The 15,171-nt window shown below is 42.1% G+C and overlaps 2 protein-coding genes across 2 annotated transcripts in view; both read right to left on the bottom strand.

Moving 5' to 3' along the window:
- Positions 1-15,171, bottom strand: part of LOC309701496 (NLR family CARD domain-containing protein 3-like) — a 391,901-nt gene that overhangs the window by 180,524 nt on the left and 196,206 nt on the right. The window lies entirely within an intron of this gene.
- LOC309700194 (uncharacterized protein) lies at positions 19-6,316 on the bottom strand (the record flags this gene model as incomplete). The annotated part of the gene is made up of 4 exons (XM_082523642.1): positions 6,284-6,316; positions 4,816-4,951; positions 462-596; positions 19-154 (listed from the first exon to the last, which is right to left on the bottom strand). The coding sequence occupies exons 2-4, from the start codon at positions 4,923-4,925 to the stop codon at positions 19-21; spliced, it is 381 nt and encodes a 126-aa protein (XP_082379768.1). The 5' UTR covers positions 4,926-4,951; positions 6,284-6,316.

Here is a 15,171-nt window from a genome sequence, read left to right as displayed (position 1 = left end):
AATGAGTCAGCAGCTCTCTTACATGGTCAGCTGAGCTCCATGATTGAAGAACATTGTTGCTGCAGGTTCATGACTGAAGACTGGAGGTTTGTTTCTGGACCAGTCACTCCTCACAGACACACAGCTGGATGCTGGAGACTGTGACCTCTGACCTCTGCAAACACAAACACATCACATGAATTACTGATTAATCTCTGTTTAAAATCTTTTAAGCAGCTGCAAACACACAAACTGGATGATGTGATGGTTTCTGTCAGTAATAGTTGTCTCAGATTAGAGTACAGACGGCTGCAGAGACGTTCACAGCAACAGAGAAGAAATCATTACCTTGGATTGCATTACTACTACGATTGATACTAGCATTATCGTACCCGGACCACCATTAGGAATCATTTATGATGTCACTGGTAGAACACATTTATAGAAACAACCTTTGAACTCTGACTCAGCAGCTCTCTTACATGGTCAGCTGAGCTCCATGATTGAAGAACATTGTTGCTGCAGGTTCATGACTGAAGTCTGGAGGATCTATTCCTTTGGACCGGTCACTCCTCACAGACACACAGCTGGATGCTGGAGACTGTGACCTCTGACCTCTGCAAACACAACCACATTGCATTCATTTCACATCAATTAGTACACCACAAAAGGCATGCAAGAAACACAGTATGAAGGCAAACTTCTGTCTTCAATAACATTCAACAGGTCAGGTGGAAACTTTTCTCAGAGTTGATTCATGTTTTTATAGAACGATCCAGCTAAAAAAATATACCATTAGGTCAGGGGTCAGCAACCTTCAGGACCCAAAGAGCCATTTGGAGCCAGTTTCCACGCAAAAGAAAACACTGGGAGCCACAAATACTTTTTGACATCTAGAATGAAGATAACACTGTATATACTGTTTTTTACCTTTATGCTTTGTGTGAACAACTAAGGTGTGTTGCTTATGAAATCCATGAAGTGCTACAGAGAAAATTACATGTTATTTATGTAATGAACACATTTGAACTCTTAAAGAAATATAACAAAAGGAAAGACACCCAGCTGAACTAAAATGATGTAGCAAACAAAAGCTGCTGTGAGCCGCCACCCTTATATCTCCTTTGGGCTTTTGGAGCCTTGACCTGACTTTTAAAAAACAATTGGAAAAAAAGCTCTATGCTGCTGAAAGATGAAAAATAGATAGTTGCAAAATTCTGCCTAAATATGTATTTTACCTGGTTAATGTGTGTGGCGGGGCGTGGTCTGCAGCGCCGCTGCAGGGGAGGCGGACGCACCTGAGCGGCACCCGCAATCACGCCTCGCCGCCTTAACGTCTGTGCTGTTGTGTGTCGGGCTGTGAGCTGCAAAGCTACAGCCGGCTGTGTGCGTACAGCAACCGTGTGTGAAAAGTGGTCAATAAAGAGAAGCTGAAAAGCGTGTTCATGCAAACATCGTCGGGTCTGCCGTGATATGTTTACAACGGGACTTCTGCTCCTGAACCTCTGCGCACAGCGTCTGCAGGTCGGGGCTGTACGAAGTCACTTTCATCTTTACAGGACTGTAAGCTGTCGTCTGTGAGGCGTGAGCGGTGTTTGTTTTTAACATAGTTCACGGTGGAGAACAGCCGCTGACATAATGTGGATCCGAAGATCCATAATTGGCCTACCTGGGGCTGAAAGTCTCGATAAATGCACGGCGTTTCGGCGGGTACACCGGCTTCCACGAGTGTGACGCTTATTTGAACGATGAAAAAATAAAAAAATATAATTTTATTTTTATATCTCAATATCACAATAATCTTCCAATTTAGAACTACAAGTTAAAAAAGAACATAAATAAAATACACTTCAGCTAAATACTTCTAATTTATTTTCCCAAACCACGAGGAGCCGCACTGTAAGGACTAAAGAGCCGCAGGTTGCCGACCCCTGCATTAGTGTTAGTCAATGTTGCAACTGAACTGAAAAACAAAAGATTTTGGTCAGGTCCAAAGAAACAAAGTCACTATTAATACAACACAACCCCCCCAAAAAGAGCCATGTAGACCCCGGGCTCTATGGGTCTTGTGCTCGGAGCTTGTTCCTGTGCTGCCATGATTAGTGCCTCTGTGCTGTCTTTCAGTCCAGCTTTGTTCAGCCACTGGTAGGATTTCTGGATGTCAGCCACTTCCTCTGCCTGCTGGTGGTGCAAACTGTGTTGTTCTGAGTTTCATTGGACGTCTTTGTCCAAAGCACCAGACAAAGGGCAAAGTAGATGCATTTGCATCAGCAGGAAAATACACCCCAAACTAGCATCATCATTATACAACTTTAACAACTGCCACTAAATGATACTTCATACACAGACCAGTGTTAGGTTAAGTTATGATGTCACTGGTAGAGCATTTATAGAAACAACCTTTGAACTCTGAGTCAGCAGCTCTCTTACATGGTCAGCTGAGCTCCATGATTGAAGAACATTGTTGCTGCAGGTTCATCACTGAAGACTGGAGGAAGTATTTCTCTGGACCAGTCACTCCTCACAGACACACAACTGGATGCTGGAGACTGTGACCTCTGACCTCTGCAAACACATTCATTTCACATCAATTAGTACACCACAAAAGGCATGCAAGAAACACAGTATGAAGGCAAACTTCTGGCTTCAATAACATTCAACAGGTCAGGTGGAAACTTTTCTCAGAGTTGATTCATGTTTTTATAGAACGATCCAGCTAAAAAAATATACCATTAGGTCAGGGGTCAGCAACCTTCAGGACCCAAAGAGCCATTTGGAGCCATTTCCACGCAAAAGAAAACACTGGGAGCCACAAATACTTTTTGACATCTAGAATGAAGATAACACTGTATATACTGTTTTTTACCTTTATGCTTTGTGTGAACAACTAAGGTGTGTTGCTTATGAAATCCATGAAGTGCTACAGAGAAAATTACATGTTATTTATGTAATGAACACATTTGAACTCTTAAAGAAATATAACCAAAGGAAAGACACCCAGCTGAACTAAAATGATGTAGCAAACAAAAGCTGCTGTGAGCCGCCACCCTTATATCTCCTTTGGGCTTTTGGAGCCTTGACCTGACTTTTAAAAAATAATTGGAAAAAAAGCTCTATGCTGCTGAAAGATGAAAAATAGATATTTGCAAAATTCTGCCTAAATATGTATTTTACCTGGTTAATGTGTGTGGCGGGGCGTGGTCTGCAGCGCCGCTGCAGGGGAGGCGGACGCACCTGAGCGGCACCCGCAATCACGCCTCGCCGCCTTAACGTCTGTGCTGTTGTGTTGGTGTGTGTCGGGCTGTGAGCTGCAAAGCTACAGCCGGCTGTGTGCGTACAGCAACCGTGTGTGAAAAGTGGTCAATAAAGAGAAGCTGAAAAGCGTGTTCATGCAAACATCGTCGGGTCTGCCGTGATATGTTTACAACGGGACTTCTGCTCCTGAACCTCTGCGCACAGCGTCTGCAGGTCGGGGCTGTACGAAGTCACTTTCATCTTTACAGGACTGTAAGCTGTCGTCTGTGAGGCGTGAGCGGTGTTTGTTTTTAACATAGTTCACGGTGGAGAACAGCTGCTGACATAATGTGGATCCGAAGATCCATAATTGGCCTACCTGGGGTTGAAAGTCTCGATAAATGCACGGCGTTTCGGCGGGTACACCGGCTTCCACGAGTGTGACGCTTATTTGAACGATGAAAAAATAAAAAATATAATTTTCTTTTTATATTTCAATATCACAATAATCTTCCAATTTAGAACTACAAGTTAAAAAAGAACATAAATAAAATACACTTCAGCTAAATACTTCTAATTTATTTTCCCAAACCACGAGGAGCCGCACTGTAAGGACTAAAGAGCCGCAGGTTGCCGACCCCTGCATTAGTGTTAGTCAATGTTGCAACTGAACTGAAAAACAAAAGATTTTGGTCAGGTCCAAAGAAACAAAGTCACTATTAATACAACACAACCCCCCCAAAAAGAGCCATGTAGACCCCGGGCTCTATGGGTCTTGTGCTCGGAGCTTGTTCCTGTGCTGCCATGATTAGTGCCTCTGTGCTGTCTTTCAGTCCAGCTTTGTTCAGCCACTGGTAGGATTTCTGGATGTCAGCCACTTCCTCTGCCTGCTGGTGGTGCAAACTGTGTTGTTCTGAGTTTCATTGGACGTCTTTGTCCAAAGCACCAGACAAAGGGCAAAGTAGATGCATTTGCATCAGCAGGAAAATACACCCCAAACTAGCATCATCATTATACAACTTTAACAACTGCCACTAAATGATACTTCATACACAGACCAGTGTTAGGTTAAGTTATGATGTCACTGGCAGAACATTTATAGAAACAACCTTTGAACTCTGAGTCAGCAGCTCTCTTACATGGTCAGCTGAGCTCCATGATTGAAGAACATTGTTGCTGCAGGTTCATTACTGAAGTTTGGAGGAAGTATTTCTTTGGACCAGTCACTCCTCACAGACACACAGCTGGATACTGGAGACTGTGACCTCTGACCTCTGCAAACACAAACATCAATAACTGATCAGTTCTCTCTGACAGCCATATGATCAGCTGATCCCTCTGTGATATTGTGTCTGCCTCATAACGCTGACAGGTCAGCCAATCATCAGCGGTTTTTTCTGTCTCTGAATGAACTCAGTTTGTTCTCAGCTCTTCTCTCTGATTCTGCTGCACTGACTTCACTTAAACTTACCGAGTTCAGATCTTAGCAAGAAAACAAGTCAATAAAAAGCAAACTCAGATCAAACAGTTTGAACCAATCACAGATCAATGATTCTGTCATGGTTATGTTGAAATGACTAATAAAGTTAGTAGTGTTCTTACATTATTGCTGCAGGTCCATGACTGTAAGGTGGAGGTGTTTGTGTAACTCCGTCACTCCTCACAGACACACAGCTGGATGCTGCAGATGCTGCTCCGTCCTCTTCCTCCATCTTCTTGATGTCAGGGTGGAGTTAGTCTGAGAGGTAAACACACACACTCAGAGGTGCTGTTGTACTGGAAGCATCACACTGACGGCTTTCTAATGTTGGAGCTTTGGCCCTAAAGTCCAAACCAGTTATTTTAGAGGCTCAAAGTCTTTAAAAAACACCAAAACCATCACATTATTTAATAAGTACATGATCAGGTGGATGAAGGAACTCAGTGTGTTTGGGATCATCATCATGGTGAGGAGCCCACATGTTACGGCTCCTTTGGAGAGAAGCTGAGGATCACTGCAGGAAGTGAGCTCATGAAACCAAACTGCTGTTTGTGAGCAGCATGACTCTGTTATTGGACCTGCTCTGTGTTCTACATATGATCAATACTTCAAATATCTGTAAACATCTCATCTTATATTTGTTGCACTTGGTCACATCTGTCTTTAAAAATAGATTTTTAATGTCACTGAGAGTTCTTTTCTACCTTTATTGATTTATTTTGGAATAAATTAAATATAAAGGTGCCAAAAACTGCCTGCAGCTTCTGCTCTGTGACAGGAAACTACTGTCAGGCTCAAAATGACTTCAGATTATTCATCACAGAGTGTTTATAGATCACAGGACACGTTACAGTTTTACTGTCGATGTTTTAGTTTTAAAAAAAATGCTGTGATAAGGTCTTACTGTGAATCTGCGCGCTCATTGGCTAATACCCTGAGACTGACAGGTGGTTATCCAATCAGCGTGCGGCCTCACACGGACATAAAACTCTTTAAAGTTTGTTTCTGAAGGGATTTTCAGATCAGACCTGATGTTTCTGCCTACAGCCTGTTTACCGATATAATCAATATCAGATATCAGAGCAACAGAAACCTCGGTGATCAGGACGCCGGGACTGAGAACAGGAAGTGGCTCAAACGTCGCACTTTCATAAAGTGAACTCCACTCACAGAGTTTCTGTCGCCATTTTAGTTTTAAAACCCGTCGTGATAAGGGCGGGTCTTACTGTGAACCTGCGCGCTCATTGGCTAATAACTTGAGATTGACAAGCCCTTATCCAATGAGCGCGCGGCTTCTCCCAACATAAAGTAGTTTCCTTTGAAAAACCAAAGTCTGATTATTTTTGCCTCCACTGACGGAGCCTGTTGTTCCCGCCACAGAGACACAGTAATGTCAGAGCGGTGTTAACACTCAGCTGCCTCAGCACAGCTCTCACTCTCCTCCTGCTCTCTCAGCTAAACTCACTTCCTCTCTACTTACAGGAAACCAGCGCTCAGAGGAGCCGACCGGCCTCACGTTTCACCCACAGACACGAACAGCGTGGAATTATTTTATGTCATAAGAAGAAACATATTCATGTTAACACTCACCTGCATCAGCTCCACCTTCCTCCTCCTGCTGCTCTGAACGGAGGATCAACACTTTCACTTTCACTGCTCCTCCCTAAACACAGAGGATGCTGGGACTTGTAGTTTTTACCTTGTGTGATATTTATGGATGTGACACTAAATCACAGCATGTAAACTTCCTGCAAACATGTCACAGGCGATAAAAGTTTCACATTAAAGGTGAAGTTATTTTTCTGTCTCATGTTCAATAAACAGTGAGCTGGGAAAACTGAAGAACAGACTTCAGACGTTCCCTGCAGAGTTTCTGCTGCTCGGTCGTCTGCATGTTGCTGAGACTGAGCTGATGATGAAGCTGTGATGGGTTTATGGCACGTTTGGTTCTGGAGAAGAGTTTTACTGCCGGTGCAGGTGAAATGATCAGAGGTTACAGCCTCTGGTTAAAGTGGAGGCAGCGATCAGGACAGCTGAGCAGCAGAGGTCTCGAGGGTCCTAAAGTGTAAAAGCATCAGAATCAGAATCAGAAAGGGTTTTATTGCCAAATGTTGAGCAGGTTTACAACATTAGGAAATTGCTGCGGTGCTTCAGTGCAAACATAGTGTCATAAATTACGCTTAAATAGACATGAAAATAAAAATAAGAATAAGAATTAAAAGTGCTAAGTAGATAGATATATACATGATATATACATGAGTGCAGGTGGTGATCAGTGCCAAACATGGAATGATGCAGTGAACACAGCGTAGGGTGTTAGTGGTGGGAACAGTCATACGGTTATTGTTCATGTGTCCGACAGCAGAGGGGAAGAAACTGTTCTTATGGCGAGAGGTTCTGGTGCGAATGGACCGGAGCCTCCTGCCTGAGGGGAGCAGGTCAAACAGACTGTGTCCAGGGTGAGAAGGGTCAGCTGAGATCCGAGCTGCACGCCCCAGTGTCCTGGAGGTGTACAGGTCCTGCAGAGATGGGAGTCTGCAGCCAATCACCTTCTCAGCAGAGCGCACAACACGCTGCAGTCTCTGTTTGTCCCTGATAGTGGCTCCAGCGTACCACACGGTGATGGAGGAGGTGAGGATGGACTCAATGATTGCAGTGTAGAACTGCATCATCGTCCGTGTTGGCAGGTTGAATTTCTTCAGCTGCCTCAGGAAGTACATCCTCTGCTGGGCTTTCTTAATGACGGAGGTGATGGTGGGCTCCCACTTCAGGTCCTGGGTGATGGTGGTACCCAGGAAGCGGAATGAGTCCACAGAGGTGATGGGGGTGTCAGTCAGGATGATGGGGGGGAGTGGAGCTGTGTGCGTCCTGAAGTCCACAATAATCTCCACTGTCTTCTGGGCATTCAGCACCAGGTTGTTGTGGCTGCACCAGGACACCAGACGTTCAACCTCCCTCCTGTAGGCAGACTCATCCCCGTCCGAGATGAGTCCAATAACGGTGGTGTCATCAGTGTTAGTAACACAAAGATCACAGAATGGGATCATCCACACAACACTAACATCTAAATCCACGGCAGGAACTCTTCCAGTGTCCTGAAAAATCTGTGTGCACGATGCTGAGATTAAAATCTGTCTGCTCATCTTAATGCAATATTTACTAAAGTCTGGTAGAAGTTTTACTGATTTCCAGTCCACTTAGCAGACGTGTGGATAGGTGGTGGGTTGTAGAGCAGACTGAAAGCTTTAACTTCATCCTCTGATTAAAAACTCAGACCCACAGATACAGGAAGTATAACGCTGGTGTAAGACAGGAAACGGCAACACGGCAGCCATCTTTTTCCTCCCATGCTGACCAGTGTCCCAGCAGAAGCTGGGGTTTGTTAGATCCTGTTCGATCCAGAGGAAACAGGCTAAAAGAGTCGATCAGGGGGGATCATGGTTTTATTATGTGCTCGTTATGATTGAAGCTCTGGTTGTGTGTTAGAGACAGAACCTGCAGATTCCTCCACTCTGCCTCCTCCTCTGCAGGAATCAGCCTCTTGGCTGGTTTTATTCACCAACGTGAATAAAATCATCAAACTAATCCAAGTTCATTGTGAAATGCCTGAAAATGGAGGAATAAATCTGTCAGTTACCGTATAAAGTTTGAGTTTGTCAGTGTTTTACACGGAGACGGTCGTCAGATGTTGAATGTTTAGCATGAAAGTTCCACATCTGGAGAAACCTTCAAGATTAAAGCCAGTGAAAAGTGAAGAGTTTCTGCAGCAGCCGCACTTCCTGCAAATCTGTTCTTTCAAAATAAAGTGAAAAGTCTAAATTTATATTCACGACAGGTTTAAAGGTGAAGGTGGTCACATGGTTTTAGTGGAATGCCTACGTGGGCGCGTCTGAGTGATTTTGATTCAGATTCGTGCAGCGTGGAGCAGTAAACACTTGTTTTTGTTCATCTGGACTCATGAAGGATTCCAGTTAGCACATTTCCAGCCAATGAAACGTAACTACAGATGAAGACAAACACATTTAAGCTGCCTGACTCTCGAGTGTGGGTGCGTGTTCCCATTTTCAGTCTGTTTTAGTTTTCAGTTTAGAGGAACGCTGCAAACTCACAAAAACTTCTTTCTTGTGAGGTTTTGTTGTCAGACTGATAAAAGCAGCAGCAGCTGGTGTTTGATGAGCAGACGTGTGTTTCCTGTTCTGTAATAATCAGCTTGTTACCATCACATAATGAACTCAGCCGTGACCAATGAGGCCGTCCTTGTGCGGTTCTCTGGCGCTGATTCTGACTGTGACCTTCACCTCTGCAGGGTCGCCTCTGCTCGTGGCTGAGCTCGTGTTTGTCAGGCTGACAAAATAAAAGCTTCTTCATTTCTGTGGCTGAAGAGGAGTCTGCTCTTCTTCACCAACAGGAAGTGAAACATTTCTCACTGATTCTGAAATCTTCACTTGTCTCACAAATTCACAGTAACACACACACACGGTTGTGTTTTCATATCCTTGTGGGGACATCTATTTGACATCATGCTCTCCTCAGCCTTTTACTCTAACCATTAAGACTGAATGCCTAACCCTGACCTGACTGTCCCTGACACTAAAACCACATTCTGAGTCTCAAAAATGTCTTCAAACTTGTGGGGACGGGCATTTTGGTCCCCACAAAGACATGTAAACATGCACACACACAGGTATTAATGACCTCACAGGTTCATGTTTGGGGCTTTTAGCATCTTTGTGTGTCGCTCAGATTTAATTCACTCTTGTTTTGAGGTTTTGTGCCTTTTTGTTTCATTCTTTGTGCGTTTATTTTCTCTTTAAGCCTTTCAGGACTCGTGCTGTTGGCTTTTTCCTGGTGTGTTATTAGTATTTTTCATTTCTAAACTTATTGTAAAAGAAGGACCGATGGAACATTTATGTGAAAATAAACATGATCATTTCAGTTCAGTTCAGTTCAGTTCATTTTTATTTCAAACATTTCAAACATGTGCCTTCACAATCATTACAAAATATCATTCCATTATTTGTTTGAAAAGGAGTAGGCTGAAGTATTTACTTATTTGTCCCTACCCCCTCAAGTTTTACCTCTCATTCATTTAATTTTTTTTTGTCTTAAATTAAACAAACAACATATGAAACATATAAACATATGAAGTAAAACAAAACATAACATACATAAATCAAAAACAAGAAATTAGCAAGCCCCACCACAGTATAGTTTCTTTCATATGAAAAATACAGAATGTGTATATTTGCAGATACACAAGTTATGGAAAAACAACAAACCAAAACAAAACAAAAAAACAAAAAAACAACCAAAAAAGAACCGCAACACCATTACCAGCAACATTACCATCCTGGGTTAACCCCGTTTTCTTCATTCTTATACTTATTTAAAATTAGGTTTTTATATTTTACTTTAAACTGTTTTATGTTTTGACTGTCTTTTATTTCTTCTGTTAGACTGTTCCATAATTTAACTCCTGCAATTGAGATTGACATAGTTCTTAAAGTTGTTCTAGCACTTTGTATTTTTAAATTCCATTTCTCTCTTAAGTTATACCCACCTTCTCTTTCTATGAACAATTTACAGATTTCTTTGGGAAGCAATTTATTTCTGACTTTATACATTATTTGCGCTGTTTTAAGCTTCACCAAGTCTTGGAATTTAATGTTTTTGTCAATCACAGTGTTGGGACTAACGCGTTATTAAGTAACGTGTTACAGTAACTACGTTATTATTGTGGTAACGAGCACGGTAACTAGTTATTATGCTAAAATCAGGAACGCGTTAGTCGTTACTGGGATTTAGATAGGCTCGTTACTTGTTACTTCGTGTGGTGGCTATCGCGGAGCTTCCACAGATTCAGTAACATTAGCAAGTGGTGGAGGCCAGCAGGTGGAGGAGGGAAAGGGGACTCAGAAGGAAAAGAGACCCGAGGCAGCCGCCGGTCCAAGTGTGAACTGAACTTCAGGTAAGAAGTTATGACCTGCAGTCTCTCTGGGTCAGATATAAACCAAGTTTAGGTGGAGTTTATTTTTGTTATTCTGACTTTTTCCGTACTGCATACTAGCTAGCATGACAGAGTTTCTATACAGCTGGGTGGGTGCTATGAAGTTAATGATGTTGAACTTTATTTTGTTCATAAGTTATTAGAATTGCCAACCGTCTCATCTGGTATTCAGACAAAATATTACGCATTTCTTATTGAGGGAAAAGGAACAGTTAGTCCCGTAATTCAGCTACAATGAAAAAGGCACAAAGCTGGAGTTATTCTGTGTCTTTGCTGCACAGCTGCCTCTTCTTCTTTCATTCTCTCCCCCTCCCTCTCCCGTTTCTACTTCAATCATGAAAACTGATCAATGATCAGCTGATCGTCTCTCTTGTTTGTTTATCTCCCACTTTGCATCAGAAAGAGGAAACCAGCGGAGTTCACGTTAAACAACAGCAGCACGTTTAAGCTTGATCAGCTGTTGTTAGAATTTATTTCATATTAATTTCTAGTATCAGCTGATGTTTGCTGGAGCCACAGCTGCAAAAAAGCTGCTGGTCATGATGTCGGTTTGGTTATGTGGTGAGAGGGAAACATGAAGATGAAACCAGGAGATGTCCTTACTGAATCATCAGAGCTGTGATGGAGAAACAGGTTTACCTTTTAGGTGACATGAATGAGTTGAAGGGAAGTTATGAACTGTTTCTGAGAGACAAATAACACCAGGATCCTTTTTTAGGTAGCTGACAGCTGGTAACTGTGCAGGGGCGGGTCTAGCAAAGTTTTGCCAGGGGGGCCAGGTAGGGCATTAACAGGGAGAGGGGGGCACAAGGAAATACTTTTCTATCTTATTCTCATTTAAAGTGTCTCGCTTTTAAAAAATAATTATCTGAATCTTACAACAAACGATTGATAGATTGATGCATATACACCATCAAGACAGTGAGCATCACTGTCACAACAGCGTTTGTTTTCATTCAAAGGCTTTAGGATTTTTGCTATAATGGTGGGCCGGTCTCTAGTCACAATGCCCAGGCTGATTTTTTTGTCCCAGTCCAGCTCTGTATGCAGCTCATCTGCAGTCTGGTGTTACCTACATCTTCCTATTCAGAAGGCAGAATTTCCGAGTTCTGAGTACAATCGAAAGCACCACGACTGCAGTTTTTGTGTTGGATGTAAAAGGCGCACATGATGCTGTGACGTAGGCTAGAATCATGGTGGCGGTCAACGGCGGTCCAGGCGTGGGATTTCTCTCGTGGAAATATGCACATTATCTTTTCCTTTCTATTGGTAGGTGGCACAGTGCACTTGTGGCAGGTAAGCAAGCTAGAAGACTGGCAAAGTTATGGAAGCAACACATTAACAAGAGAATTCTGAGTAAAACCAAAGTTACTTTCCCTAGTAACTAGTTACTTTGAAAGTAACGAGTAACTTGAAGTAACTGAGTTACTTTTGATAGAAGTAACTAGTAATGTAACTAAGTTACTAATTTAAAGTAACTTACCCAACACTGGTCAGTCATTAAAAATAAATCCTGGTCTTTCATTTTGCTGCTGCATTGTTCACAGAAACACATATTTTCCTGTTTCTTTCTGTTTGTGTGTTTCTGCTTTTGCCTGTTTAGCGCTGCTGAGCAGGAAAACCCAGACGAACAAAAACCTCTTTTAAGTAAATGTTTGAGTCACTTTGGGTCTGAACTGTAAAAAACTGCAGACTGAAACAGATTTGAAGGCATCACAGAAACAGCCTCACATTCAAAACATGAAAGAGAGGACTTTTATTTTGAAACACTCAGGAAATGACAGAGGGAAAGTTTTTTAATTAAAACAAATTATTAGTTTATACAACCACCAAAACTGTGATGATCCTCCTTCTCCCTAAGATGGCAAACTGAAACACAAGTTTCCTTGTGGCTCAGGAAACTAACCACTCCAAGTTGGTGACTTTTGGAGATTTATTTTCCTGGATGATTGAGAATGCATCAAGACGAACACAAAAGGAAGTTCACCGCTTTTAGCAGCTCCCCCCCAGACAAACAAAGAGGCAGTTGGCAGTTAGAAATCAGCAATCATTCACACACCCCCACTCCCCTCCAGAATTCTCAGGTAACAACCTAATTTACATATGAATGACTAGCCAATTTAGCTTCCACTTGGCTGAAGCTAAAGCCTAGCTAAAAGCCTACCAGCCATTTGGCAACTCAGCCCATCACACGTCCACGTCTCTCCTTGTTTCGTCTTTTATTATGAAAGGGTTGTGTTTCCATGTTCAGTGTGTTTCATTTTGCTTCCCCTGTGGTGTCAGGTTCATTTGTGTCAGCTGTGTTTCCACTTCCCTCCTTTCTCTTCTGTGTATTTAAGTCCGCTGTCTTCCTCTGGGCAGTGTTGGTGCGTTTTCCTCCGTTCACGTTATTCCGGGTTTCAGGTTATCTCCTGATTCTGTTTAGGTCCATGTTCATGTTCATGTTTTTTCATCAGAGTTTCTCGCATGCACCTCCTCGGATTCATGTTCATGTTTTTCTTGTCATAGTTGTCATAGTCATACCGAGTTATTCCCAGTATAGGTTTTAGTTTTAGTTTCCGCCCCTGTTTGCTGGGCCTTGTTTTGTGTTCGTGTTTTTCAACCTAATAAATGGTTTGTTTTTTGTTAAGATTCAGTTCCATCTCTCCCTTGTCTGCTTCCGGGTTCATATTGCAATCACATCAGCCACAGTGACAATAAACTTATTTTGATTTTTAACTTTCTTTATTTTTTCAACAATATTATGTATATATAAACATTTTGCATCTTACAATATAAAGCCTGGATCCTGCACATATTGCACTTTGAACTTGAACTGTGTTGTCTGTTTATTGGAGATTGTACTACTTGAATTCATTATCCTGGTGATATAACACATTAATTCTCCATTTGGAATCAATATAGTATATAATACAGTATCTGTCTATCCATCTATATAGCTATTGAATTGAACTGGAGTGAATGGAAGAGAATTAAATAATGGATTTCATGTTCATGTTTATCTATGTTGTAACAGTGACGACTTGAGACATCTGTTTGGCACTATATGAAGAGAATTAAATAAAATTTAAATAAAAATGATATTAACTGTATTTATACATTTTATATTTTTGGATGAGACACTGTCAGTGTGCTGTTATATAACTCAGGTATTTTTAAGGCCTGACTGGTGGCATTGGTGCCCATTGCTTTACTGTGCTGTTGGATGTGTATGTGGGCTATCCCTTGTACCTGACATTTGATTGGGCATCACTGTGTTGCTATGGTATGATCCTGGTAGTTGTTGTTAATAAAACAATAACAAATTCAAATTCAAACATTGCTGCATTCTTCTGTCACTGAGGATTCCAAACCTGTACTCAGTCTCCTCATTACTTTGGTATTGAACAGACAAACTTTGGAGCTCCTGCAAACTTTATTCACAAACTGCAAATATTTTACACAAATCTGCGACTGACAACAAGCACAGAGACTTCAAACAATCACTGAAGTAAGGACTGAAAGATTTACTTTAAAACAATAATGATTAAGACCTTTTTCGTAAGGTTGTTTTCCCTTGATTGCCAGCTGTTACTGTTTTTATCTTCATATCTTTCATATTTGTCCACCTAAACAATGCTTTAATGATACAGTTTGAGAAGTTTGATATGAATTTATCCAACTGACTTGAAAATGAAACTGACAACTGTCCTGTAATCTTACACAGAGAAACCAAATCCTGCGTCTTTGCCTTGACAGACGCCTAAAATGGCTCGAGCTGTGGTAAGTTACCCTTCACTGTGTCTGTTTCTAAACATTAAATCGTGTGAATTTTTAAAGAAAAATCCAACAACAACAATAATAATATGTAACAGAGCAAAACGTCAGATGACTTAAATGTTCCTCTGCAACACAAAGTCAAAGTCTGCCTCCTCCACAGGCAAAGGAGAAGCTCCCACGCTCATCCAGTGCAGACCGTTGTGCTCTGGACAATGAAGTTCCCGCTTTCATGTTCCGACCTATCAGCGCACCTGCATGTGAGCTCCTAAGTCCACCACCTGCTGATGCCAGCTTTCAGTCGAAGGACACAGACAAGATCATGCATCCAGATTTGAAAAACGATCGTTCATCCCTGGATGATGAAGTGACATTTTTCATGTGTCCTACTGATGTTCCTCTGCCTCCGAGACCTCCACCCACTGCAGAGGTAGGTCTCTGCAGAAAGCGCAGGTATTCTACTGCTTTTTCTGTTAATGATGAAGAGGAACATTTGATGCCCAAACGCATGAGGCTGATGAGTTGGGATGTCTCTAAGTCTCCAGCTGCTGAGAAGGAGTATGTTTGCTTTACTTGTCCTGAAGACAAGAGGTCTGAGTTACCTCTCAGCTCCCTCCAAGGCCATCCACCATCACAGGTCAATAATAATGACACTGACCAGTGTACCATTCTGCTGCCTCCTGAAATCCCAGTGCCTCCACCCACTGCAGAGGTA

This window comes from Aulonocara stuartgranti, assembly GCF_965226115.1.
Source record: "Aulonocara stuartgranti genome assembly, chromosome: 23".
Taxonomy (NCBI): domain Eukaryota; kingdom Metazoa; phylum Chordata; class Actinopteri; order Cichliformes; family Cichlidae; genus Aulonocara; species Aulonocara stuartgranti.
The sequence above is the reverse complement of the archived record's forward strand: the minus strand, read 5'-3'. Positions and strand labels throughout refer to the sequence as shown.